The 12,678-nt window shown below is 41.3% G+C and overlaps 1 protein-coding gene and 1 long non-coding RNA gene across 2 annotated transcripts in view; one reads left to right on the top strand and one right to left on the bottom strand.

The window, feature by feature from the left end:
* The window catches only part of LOC126284167 (merlin), a 163,067-nt gene extending 162,532 nt beyond the window's left edge, over window positions 1-535 (bottom strand). Inside the window, exon 1 of the mRNA XM_049982899.1 lies at window positions 327-535. Coding sequence (XP_049838856.1) covers window positions 327-470 — 144 coding nt within the window. The 5' untranslated portion in view covers window positions 471-535. The remainder of the gene's footprint in view (window positions 1-326) is intronic.
* Window positions 536-674: 139 nt separating this feature from the next.
* On the top strand, window positions 675-1,492 carry LOC126284168 (uncharacterized). The gene is made up of 2 exons (XR_007551445.1): window positions 675-764; window positions 850-1,492. It is a non-coding gene; the product is annotated as an uncharacterized LOC126284168 (long non-coding RNA).
* Window positions 1,493-12,678: the final 11,186 nt, after the last annotated feature.

Here is a 12,678-nt window from a genome sequence, read left to right as displayed (position 1 = left end):
TGCTTTCGGCAGACTTAAATTACACCTGCTGCAATCATTTTGATTATAATTAGAGTAAGTTTATTATACCCAACTATTGTTTGTTCAGTATACTAACACATTGCTTGACTCGATGCGTAAGTCGTTTTCTATGGACCGCGATGTTTGTGTGAGTAAAATTCGTCTAAAATTTATGCTATCACAATAACTTATGTGCAATTTTTGTAAGCTTTACTAAATAATCCTATCCAGAGTTCTGGGTACTGAGGTCACTGAAGATGTTGACTAAACTAGTTGCTACTGAACTGGATGACAATAGCTATATCAGTAACAGTTATTGCACAAACCTCTAAATTAAATTCGAGTTCAGCATCCAAAGTACACACTTTTACGGGGAACGATTTTCCCGCTTTTTTTCTTCTGAATGGTGGCATTTTATCCTTCATTTTCTTATCACCGACCATTAGGCCGCACTTCCCAAACTTCGACATCTCTACCGATGAGGATATACATAATTTCGCCGTGCACTACAACCTCTCACATCACTGTACACACTGAATCCATCTTCCACTGAACTAATCGCAGACTAGTATTTCAATTGTTGTTTACAAACAGGCAGTACTGCCAATACTCCGCGGAGTACGTTTGTTCATAGATTTTGGATGAATGTTTTTCATAAAAGAGGCTTTAAATAACACTGTCTGGCGATCTTTGACATGTGACTATGCACTTCTGTAGTTTAGTTCAATGTCTGAGAGACATTCGAGGTCGGATGCATGTGACTTGTAAACAAATCTTTTATCTCAATACATCTTTGTAATTGTAAGTGTGGCATTCCTGTTAAAACACAATTTCTATTGTCACTTGCAGACGTCAGGATCCAACAGAAAGCGTGAAGAAGAGATGGAATTTGCGAAAGGCAGACGGAAGGATCATCGTTTTCGCTATGAGAAATGGAATTCACGTTACGTAAAGGCAATCAACGAAGAATTTGTTTGTAGTCACCTCCTGCAGTCACTGTCACGGTTCTCCATAACCGATGAAAGAGAATGATATATGTAGTCTGAATATGGTTTAGCCTGCCTTGTATCTAGTCTTGAACCAGTAAACTGAGGTTCCGAATTGGAAACCTGTAACAACTCCATTGTATAGTGTGCGAATTAATATATATGTTAAGTGGTTTTTAGTTTTAAATTTAAATTACTTAAGCGTTAAAGCTATTTATGTAAACGGGAAGTGCAAAGAGAACTTGTAGTACCGGTACTTTAAATCTTTACATAATATTTAACTGCATCTGTTGCCAGCCCAATGTTGATGTTTTTTAATTTTAAAATTTAGGGCTACCCAAGAAAATTCCACAACAGTATCTCCCTGTATAAATCTCACATTGTAATTTTTATTCGCTTTTAAATGACTTTGTTAGCATTATCAAATTCAGAAAATTGTCATTAATATTTGAGCTTTATTGATACATAACTTGTTTAAGTGAAGATAATAAAACGAATGAAAAGTGTTTATGCCCTATTTCAAAACCTTCAATAGTATGAGTATAGGCTACAGAAAATGATTTCTTTATTGGGAAGCAGTAGGGGGTAATACAAAAGTTATAAAAATAATAGCATTGTCAGAAATATGTGCAACCCAATGCAGCTTGGGCAACACTAACTTGATCCAAATTTAATGAAACCAGGCCCATGAAGAGGCTGTTGGTCAGTGTTGCCAATCTGTTACTGTACCATAAGTTCTGCAAATTCAACCTGTTATTGAATCAGTAGAATGTTTTGTGTATAGAAAGTGGGAATCTTCATATCAGTGCATGGATTATGCATGAGGTAGAAAGTTTCAACAATGAACCACAGACTGAACATAAGCACCATCCTAAGAATGTTAGTGTCTGCTGAGGTAAAATGCTTTGCTACACCCAAGTCCTGAGGTATCAACTAGGTAGATTCACATGGCTTTATTTTTTTCCTGGTTATTTGTGTTAGGGAAGTGGAGCGTACTTAAAATCATGCCACTTCCACTCAAATGAAGCATCGCTCTTGAGAAATAACAGCCACCAAACAAGTGCAGTTTGAGACATCAGAAAAACAAAGTCCAATGCATTACCAGGCAGTTTTATGTAGTGCAAAATATACAGTTTAATAGGTACTTCAACACTCATTTCCCTTAATCAAATGTGCAGCCTTTTAAAAAACATTTATTTGTTATTTTCTGTATAATTTATATGATGTGTTCCTACATTTTATTGTGCAGCACATACAAATTGTTCAACGGAATATATATAAAGTAAATAGGAAGATTAAAAATGGCAAGTAATGGTACCTAATAGTAAAGCATTATGAAAAAGAATAAACTATGAACCTAAAAAGAATGCTGCAACTACATTACAGTTATTAATCCAAGTCTGGCATTAAATGACACACCATATCTTTCTAACTTATGAAACAGATTTGTTAGCTGAAAGGTAAATTGTGTAGAACAGTTGACAGACATGTATGAAACAAACAAGGGCAAAAATACCTAGCTTTTGGAACTAATAGTTGCTTCATAGAGGAGGAGGAGAAAGGCAGTTTTTTTTAAGGGGGAGGGAGAATTTTGAAAAGTAAAGACCATCATCCAGATTCCTGGAGGAGAGAGACTCACCTGTAGTGAAATGATATTTTTGGTTGAGGTTACGAGTGAATGAGAGGATATCTTTGACTGATGCAGTATGGTTTCATTTGGGTGTGGGGCTGAAGGTGAGGCCTTTGGAAAGAACAGATATACCAGGATTATGGAGGGGACTGAATGAGGCCTTGAGGACTGAATAGGGACCTTTGTGTTTGACTATGATTATGTTTGTTTGTGGGTGGAGATGTGGTGGACTTGGGGGATTTGGAAGTCAAGTAAGGAGGCCTGGCTGAGCTTGTTGGCCAGAAAAATAGGGAGGGGGGGAGGGATTGTTGGAATTATTGTGGGTGGTAGTTTAGAGAGATGAACATCACTTCTGAGATGTTTGACTCCCAGACTATACAGCTTCTTTAAGAGATGTGAGACATTTTGTTCCAAGTTCATGGCTAGGCTCAAGGAGTTTGTACTTGAGCATTGTAGCACATCTAGGGGCTAAAAGATGATGGATTTCATACAGAGACAGAAGCTATTGGGGTGGTTGGTTGGTATAGGCAATGTATAGTTCAAGGACAAGGTGGGCAATGGTTAAGAATTGTTCAGTCAGAAATTTGAGAGGGAGTTCTTGGAAGAATGGATTGCAGCCAGATATTGGCACTTTTAATATAAGATCATCTGAAGCAATGTCAAAGGTTAAGCAGGACTGGACATAGAGTAACTGGAATTGTTGTTTCGCTATGATGAGAGCATGTTTGGGAAAGGAAACTAGTTATTGTGGTAAAGGATTTGGAACATGAGAGTACATATGAATGAATGACGACTTCGACTGGTGCACCTGAAGAAAAAAAGGAAAAAGATAGTGAGATGAAGGATTTCTGTATATGGACACATGAAACATTGATAGAATGAACAGAAAAGAGATTATCATTAACTACAGTAAAGATTGCTTAAAAGCATATGACGAAGCCAGCTGGGATGTTTTTACTTCCTCTTATTTTGCCATCTGACTCCTGAACTTCATTTCATTTTCATTTTTGCCTAATTACCATTAACGCACATGAGTATAATCTGCATTTTCATAGAAGAGAAAGATTGGCCCTCAGTCTTATGAAATATCTACATCTACATCTACATGACTACTCTGCAATTCACATTTAAGTGCTTGGCAGAGGGTTCATCGAACACAATCATACTATCTCTCTATTATTCCACTCCCGAACAGCGAGCGGGAAAAACGAACACCTAAACCTTTCTGTTCGAGCTCTGATTTCTCTTATTTTATTTTGATGATCATTCCTACCTATGTAGGTTGGGCTCAACAAAATATTTTCGCATTCGGAAGAGAAAGTTGGTGACTGAAATTTCGTAAAAAGGTCTCGCCGCGACGAAAAACGTCTATGCTTTAATGACTTCCATCCCAACTCGTGTATCATATCTGCCACACTCTCTCCCCTATAACGTGATAATACAAAATGAGCTGCCCTTTTTTGCACCCTTTCGATGTCCTCCGTCAATCCCACCTGGTAAGGATCCCACACCGCGCAGCAATATTCTAACAGAGGACGAACGAGTGTAGTGTAAGCTGTCTCTTTAGTGGACTTGTTGCATCTTCTAAGTGTCCTGCCAATTAAACGCAACCTTTGGCTTGCCTTCCCGACAATATTATCTGTGTGGTCCTTCCAACTGAAGTTGTTCGTAATTTTAACACCCAGGTACTTAGTTGAATTGACAGCCTTGAGAATTGTACTATTTATCGAGTAATCGAATTCCAACGGATTTCTTTTGGAACTCATGTGGATCATCTCACACTTTTCGTTATTTAGCATCAACTGCCACCTGACACACCATACAGCAGTCTTTTCTAAATCGCTTTGCAACTGATACTGGTCTTCGGATGACCTTACTAGACGGTAAATTACAGCATCATCTGCGAACAGTCTAAGAGAACTGCTCAGATTGTCACCCAGGTCATTTATATAGATCAGGAACAGTAGAGGTCCCAGGACGCTTCCCTGGGGAACACCTGATATCACTTCAGTTTTACTCGATGATTTGCCGTCTATTACTACGAACTGCGACCTTCCTGATAGGAAATCACGAATCCAGTCGCACAACTGAGACGATACCCCATAGCTCCGCAGCTTGATTAGAAGTCACTTATGAGGAACGGTGTCAAAAGCTTTCCGGAAATCTAGAAATACGGAATCAACTTGAGATCCCCTGTCGATAGCGGCCATTACTTCGTGCGAATTAAGAGCTAGCTGCGTTGCACAAGAGCGATGTTTTCTGAAGCCATGCTGATTACGTGTCAATAGATCGTTCCCTTCGAGGTGATTCATAATGTTTGAATACAGTATGTGCTCCAAAACCCTACTGCAAACCGACGTCAATGATATAGGTCTGTAGTTAAATGGATTACTCCTACTACCCTTCTTGAACACTGGTGCGACCTGCGCAATTTTCCAATCTGTAGGTACAGATCTATCGGTGAGCAAGCGGTTGTATATGAGTGCTAAGTAGGGAGCTATAGTATCAGCGTAATCTGAAAGGAACCTAATCGGTATACAATCTGGACCTGAAGATTTACCCGTATCAGGCGATTTGAGTTGCTTCGCAACCCCTAAGGTATCTACTTCTAAGAAACTCATGCTAGCAGATGTTCGTGTTTCAAATTCTGGAATATTCCATTCGTCTTCCCTGGTGAAGGAATTTCGGAAAACTGCGTTCAATAACTCCGCTTTAGCGGCACAGTCGTCGATAACAGTACCATCGGCACTGCGCAGCGAAGGTATTGACTGCGTCTTGCCGCTTGTGTACTTTACATACGACCAGAATTTCTTCGGATTTTCTACCAAATTTCGAGACAATGTTTCATTGTGGAACCTATTAAAGGCATCTCGCATCGAAGTACGTGCCAAATTTCGCGCGTCTGTAAATTTTAGCCCATCTTCGGGATTTCGCGTTCTTCTGAACATCGCATGCTTTTTCCGTTGCCTCTGCAACAGCGTTCGGACCTTTTTTGTGTACCACGGGAGATCCGTTCCATCTCTTACCAATTTATGAGGTATGAATATCTCAATTGCTGTTGCTACTATATCTTTGAATTTGAGCCACATCTCGTCTACATTCGCATAGTCAGTTCGGAAGGAATGGAAATTGTCTTTTAGGAAGGCTTCTAGTGGCACTTTATCCGCTTTTTTAAATAAAATTATTTTGCGTTTGTTTATGATGGATTTGGAAGAAATGGTATTGAGCCTAGCTACAATGACCTTGTGATCACTAATCCCTGTATCAGTCACGATGCTCTCTATCAGCTCTGCATTGTTTGTGGCTAAGAGGTCAAGTGTGTTTTCGCAACCATTTACAATTCGTGTTGGTTCGTGGACTAACTGCTCGAAATAATTTTCGGAGAAAGCATTTAGGACAATCTCGGAAGACGTTTTCTGCCTACCACCGGTTTTGAACAAGTATTTTTGCCAACATACCGAGGGTAGGTTGAAGTCCCCACCAACTATAACCGTATGAGTGGGGTATTTATTTGTTACGAGACTCAAACTTTCTCTGAACTGTTCCGCAACTGTATCATCGGAGTCTGGGGGTCGGTAGAAGGAGCCAATTATTAACTTAATTCGGCTGTTAAGTATAACCTCCACCCACACCAATTCGCACGGAGTATCTACTTCGACTTCACTACAAGATAAACCACTACTGACAGACACAAACACTTCACCACCAATTCTGCCTAATCTACCTTTCCTGAACACCGTCTGAGACTTCGTAAAAATTTCTGCAGAACTTATTTCAGGCTTTAGCCAGCTTTCTGTACCTATAACGATATCAGCTTCTGTGCTTTCTATTAGCGCTTAAAGCTCAGGGACTTTTCCAGCGCAACTACAACAGTTTACAACTATAATTCCGACTGTTCCTTGATCCAAGCACGTCCTGTAATTGCCAAGCACCCTTTGACATTGCAGCCCATCCCGCACTTTCCCGAGGCCTTCTAACCTAAAAAACCGCCCAGTCCACGCCACACAGCCTCCACTACCCGTGTAGCCGCCAGCTGAGTGTAGTGAGCTCCTGACCTATTCAGCGGAACCCGAAACCCCACCACCCTATGGCGCAACTCATGGAATCTGCAGCCAATACGGTCGCAAAACCGTCTGAGCCTCTGATTCAGACCCTCCACCCGGCTCTACACCAAAGGTCCGCAGTCGGTTCTGTCAACGATGCTGCAGATGGTGAGCTCTGCCTTCATCTCATAAGCAAGACCGGCAGCCTTCACCAAATCAGATAGCCGCTGGAATCCAGAGAGAATTTCCTCAGATCCAAAGCGACACACGTCATTAGTGCCGACATGTGCCACCACCTGCAGCTGGCTGCACCCTGTGCTCTTCATGGCATCCGGAAGGACCCTTTCCACATCAGGAATGACTCCTCCCGGAATGCACACGGAGTGCACACTGGATTTCTTCCCCTCCTTAGCCGCCGTATCCCTAAGGGGCCCCATTACGCGCCTAACATTGGAGCTCCCAACTACCAGTAAGCCCACCCTCTGCGATTGCCCGGACCTTGAAGGCTGAGAATGATCCTCTGAAACAGGGCAGGCAGCTGCATCTGGCTCAGCCAGAGACAGTGCCTGAAACCGGTTTGTCAGACGCACCGGGGAGGCTTTCTGATCAGCCTCCGGGGACGCCTTTCGCTGCCTGCCACATCTTGGAAATATAGTACCAGATTTAATTTTGTGCTTAGCTTTGTGGATGTAATCAATTTCCTAATTTATTTTGACTGTTCCTAGTTAATATCTTTTATTATAGGGTGAAATCAATAATTGTTTCATGACTTAAATTCTATTGTTGACTTATTAACAAATATAAATTCTGTAATAATTTTAAACATTTGGAAGAATTGCTACTCAGATTACTAAAGTATTTATTTGGCTCTACTTGAAAACATATCAGCAAAGCCAGCCGATAATTAGTTCCAAAATAATTTCCGGGTTTGTCAAAAGTATTGTTTGTGTAACAATATCTGTTAAATTCATCATTTAAACAAATAATTTGGCTTAACCCTTGTAGTAGAAGCTTAAAAAGAAGGAATTTTTCTGTATATTCAGTTAACTGAATGAATTATGTTTTAATTGTAATTTCTGAAAATTCAACATTGAAAAGTGTACAGTTTCAGTACCTATTATTGTGAGGATATATAAAGGCCTGATTTTTGCTCCTGAGACAGTCCACAGCTGATTTTCAGATGGGAAACCTGTATTGGTTAGGTCAACAACAAAGCATCAATTTAACCACGAAATAAGTCTAACACAAATAGGATGCATGTTAAAACAATAACAGTGTCTGTTCAGTAGTTTCACACATTCCGTATTATTCTGCAAGAACTGGGCGGTCAAGTTTTCACTGCTCATAGATGTTAAACAGTAAACTATTGTAGCAGTATGCTGACGTTTGCCTGCAAACTATTAATGAGGCGTATCAAAAGTTAACCAATAGTGAACTAGACATATTGTTGTGTTGTGCTCTTCAGTCCAGAGACTGGTTTGATGCAGCTCTCCATGCGACTCTATCCTGTGCAAGTTTCTTCATCTCCAAATACCTATTGCAACCTACATCCTTCTGAATCTGCTTAGTGTATTTATCTCTTCGTCTCCCTCTATGATTTTTACTCTCCACGCTGCCCTCCACTACTAAATTGGTGGTCCCTTGATGCCTCAGAACATGTCCTACCAAACGATCCCTTCTTCTAGTCAAGTAATGCCACAAATTTCTCTTCTCCTCAATTCTATTCAGTACCTCCTCATTAGTTATATGATCCAACAATCCAATTTTCAGCATTCTTCTTTAACACCATATTTCGAAAGCTTCTATCCTCTTCTTGTCTAAACTATTTAACATCCATGTTTCACTTCCACATATGGCTATACTCCACACAAATAATTTCAGAAACGACTCCCTGACTCTTAAAGCTATACTCAATGTTAACAAATTTCTCTTCCTCAGAAATGTCTTTCTTCCCATTGCCAGTCTACATTTTGTATCCTCTCTACTTCAACCATCATTTGTTATTTTGCTCCCCAAATAGCAAAACTCATCTACTACTTTTACGTGTCTCAGTTCCTAATCTAATTCCTCTGCATCACCTGATTTAATTTGACTATATTCCATTCTTTTTGCTTTTGTTGATGTTCCTCTTGTATCCTCCTATCAAAGCACTGTCCATTCCGTTCAACTGCTCTTCCAGGTCCTTTGCTGTCTTTGACAGAATTACAATGTCATCGACAAACCTCAAAGTTTTTATTTCTTCTTCAAGGATTTTAATTCCTATTCCAAATTTCTCTCTTGTTTCCTTTACTGCTTGCTCAGTAGACAGATTGAATAACATTGGAGATAGGCTGTAAACCTGTCTCACTCCCTTCCCAACCACTGCTTCCCTTTGATGCTCCTCCACTCTTATAACTGCTATTTGGTTTCTGTACAAATTGTAAATAGCCTTTTGCTCCGTGTATTTTACCCCTGCCACCTTCTGTATCTGTATCACTGAGGCACGCAAGCCTCCCCACCAACGGCCAGGTACATGGTTCATGGGGAGGGACTGGCCATATAACTACATAATATTGTGGGGTTGTGAACTGCGAAAGTAAACAATTGTGAAAAGCAACTCTCAGCTACATCATTTAAACAATTCCAGGCACCCATGACTATTAAATTTTTGTCTCCACATTTTGAACTTCCACTCCCCATTTTTCAACACAGTACATTGACACCAAGGACTATCTTTGAAGAAAGAAAGACTGAGTAAATGGAAGGAGGTTGCCCAGATGAGGAAAATTGTTGATAACATGGGGAATAACCAGCACTAAACATAGAAAGGACACAGTGAAACAAGGAAGCTCATTGAATAATGAAAAGGTGTAACTAAACAAAAAACTTAATAACAAAGTTTCCCCTTTCATCTCTGTCTATCCTCATCTTCAATACAGTGTTCCCCCTTTGTTCTGAGCTCTCGGTGACGTGCCCTTCCTTTTTTACCTTCCCAAATTTATCCCCCTCTCCTCCTTGGCAAAGGATCTTTTAGTTCCAAAAGCTGAGAAGAGTGTGCCTTTCACTTTTATATGTGTGCCTATTGCTGTACTTAACATTTTGCCTCCTGTAGGTAATTCCTTTACAGCAATTATATGTCTTAATTTATTAATTTTCTCAGTTGAATTTTCCTTTGCTGCAACAAACTTTCTCATATGATTTAAATGTCATTAATTTGGTGATACCATCTTACTGTGCAAATGTCAAGTAATGTATAGAAGTTCCACTTTATGTTGCCACAGGCATAATACACGATCTTGACACTATCTGTCTTCAGCAGCTACTCATGCAGCCACTTGACTTACTCATGCAGCCACTTGACTTTAGTTGGGAAGCTCTTGGCTTGTGGAGAAGAAACCTTAAAATCCAGTTTTCTACATAATGTGACTTACACAACATGTTAAGAAGGTATATGAGATCTTAAAGTCTTGCAAGTTGATTTTTTCCCACAGACCTGAAGTAATGAACTCTGAAGATCACTGCTAATTTGGAAACAAAAAAGTCTACAAATTGCAGAATACATCAGTCACAGTATCTCTTTGTACCAGCAGGTAAAGAAAAGAATGAGGTGGCACAGTTGTTAAGACACCAGTCCAGGATTCAGAGTGATGGATGTTTGTACTCAGTCAGGAAATCCTGATTTAGGTTTCCCTAAATTAATATTGAAAAGGATAGATTACTACTCATCATGAAGATGACATGTTGAGTTGCAGACAGGCACAACAAAGCAGATGGAAGCTTTTGGCCAAGCCTTCTTTTTGGGAGGGGGGGAGGTGGAGGTAAACACACACACACACACACACACACACACACACACACACACACACACACACCTCATACATGCATGACCGTTATCTCCAGTTGCAGCAGCCAGAATCCAACTGTTGCATTGAATGAAAGAATCAGTCCGGAGTGTGGTGGGGAAAGGGAAGGGATAGCTGAGTGTGGGTTAGAGGAGAGCTGTATGTTGGGACATGGGGGGACTAGATGGCGACCAGATGACTCAGGGCCAAGACATCCAATCCTCTTTCCTTCACAACCTCAAAACCTTCTCTTCTATCCGGTTCACCTGCCCCCCCCCCCCCCTCCCCCCTCAATCCAGCATGCCACCTTCCTGGATATTAACCTCGTCCTCTATGATCGCTCCATCCACACCTCCATCCATATTAAACCCACCAACAGTACCTGCATTTTGACAGCCACCATCCCTTCTGCACCAAAAAATCCATCCCACACAGCCTGGCCACTCAGGGATGGTGTATCTTCAGTGACATGAACTCCCTTGCCAAATATGCTGAAGGTCTCACAAAGGTTGTCACAGAGAGGTACTGTCCCGTGACTTAGTCTGCAAACAGATTTCCCGTGCCATATCACCACACACTCCTAATCCTACCACTGCCCCTAAGAACCAGCTACAAAGGAACACCCTCTTCGTCACCCAATACCACCCACACATAACATGAGACATTGCCATACTACTGGAGCACTGAGGGTGTTCACAGTTGTAAACAAAAGGCTATATGTACCGATCACAACTTCATTCTGAGGTTGTGATCGGTACATATAGCCTTTTGTTCAACTCTTGGGTATGCTGTGTGTGCACCAACACTCCCATCCCCCCTCCTCCCCCCCCCCCCCCCCCCCCACCCTCCACACACAGACAGAGTATATCACCCTACATCTCTGTCCATCACATCACATTGACCACCCATTGTCACATTCACTGGATCTGGAGCAGTGGCAAATTATAGTATATAGTTAACATTGTGCTTTAATACAGATGTATTTTTTTTTAATTTACAGTGCCATCTTGTTCAAGTGAGTTAAAAAAATTCCCTGGGAGGTGCCAGAATACTATTCCAGCTGGAATTAAGGCCTGCCCAATCCACCTGCCCAGCACTTTCTGTTCCAGTGCTGTCACCAGCTTATCCTATCCCATCAAAGGCCAGGCCACCTGTGAAAGCAGCCATGTCATAAACCAACTCTGCTGCAATCATAACACAGCATTTTACATTTGTTTGACTACCAACCAGTTGTTCACCGGGATGAATGGCCACTGCCAAACTGTGGCCAAGAGCAAATTAGGCCACCATGTGGCACAATATGCAGCTGAACATAATATGTTTGATTTCAGTGACTGCTTCACAACCTATAGCATTTGGATCCTTCCCTCAACCATCAGCTCTTCCGAACTGTTTAGATGAGAGTTATACATTCAGCACGTTCTCCACTTCCAAAATTATCCCAGCCTCAACCTGTGGTAACCTACCACCCCCCTCCCCCCTCCAACAGTTACCCACCTCCTCTATCCTAGCACCTCCTCCCAATCCACAACCCATCACCTTCATTGTATGTCACTCTCTGCCATTGCACCCACCATTCTTTTCTCTTTTTCTGCTCCTCTCCTTGTCCGCTCACCATTTCTCCAAAACCCCCCTTTTCTCTTCCACAGCCTCCCAACACTGCACTTGGAAGCCTTGTCTTACTGCCATTGAATCCCTGCACACTCTGCCAGACAGCACTTATCCCCCCCCCTTCCCCCTTTCCATACCCTGCTGTTCCTGGCAGCCTTTCCCTGTCCTACTCCCCGCTATTCCTGGTGGCCTTTCCGTATCCTACTCCGAATTGCTGCTTGCATTCAACATGACAGTTGCATTCTGGCTGACGACAGCAGTCCTGTGTGCATGAGGCATGTTTGCTTGCCTGTATGCAACTCAACATTGTTATTTTTACAGTGAGTAGCAATCTGCCTTTTCGTAATGTTGTTGATATTCTGTCCTATACTTTCCATTGTTCGATTTTTTCGTAAATTATTTCAGACAAATGCAGGGATGGTTCTTAAACAAGGCCATGGCCAACAACCTATTCTATTGTTATGTCTGTATGCATAGTTTATGTGTTTTCCTTGTACCAAGCTGACAAAACCTGTTTAACCATAAAAATAATTGCAGGATGAAAAAAAGTTATTGTACATAATGAACTGCAGCTGCAACTGTCTTTT

Source organism: Schistocerca gregaria, chromosome 8 (assembly GCF_023897955.1).
Source record: "Schistocerca gregaria isolate iqSchGreg1 chromosome 8, iqSchGreg1.2, whole genome shotgun sequence".
NCBI lineage: Eukaryota > Metazoa > Arthropoda > Insecta > Orthoptera > Acrididae > Schistocerca > Schistocerca gregaria.
Note: the sequence above shows the minus strand (reverse complement) of the source record. Positions and strands in the feature narration are given on the sequence as shown.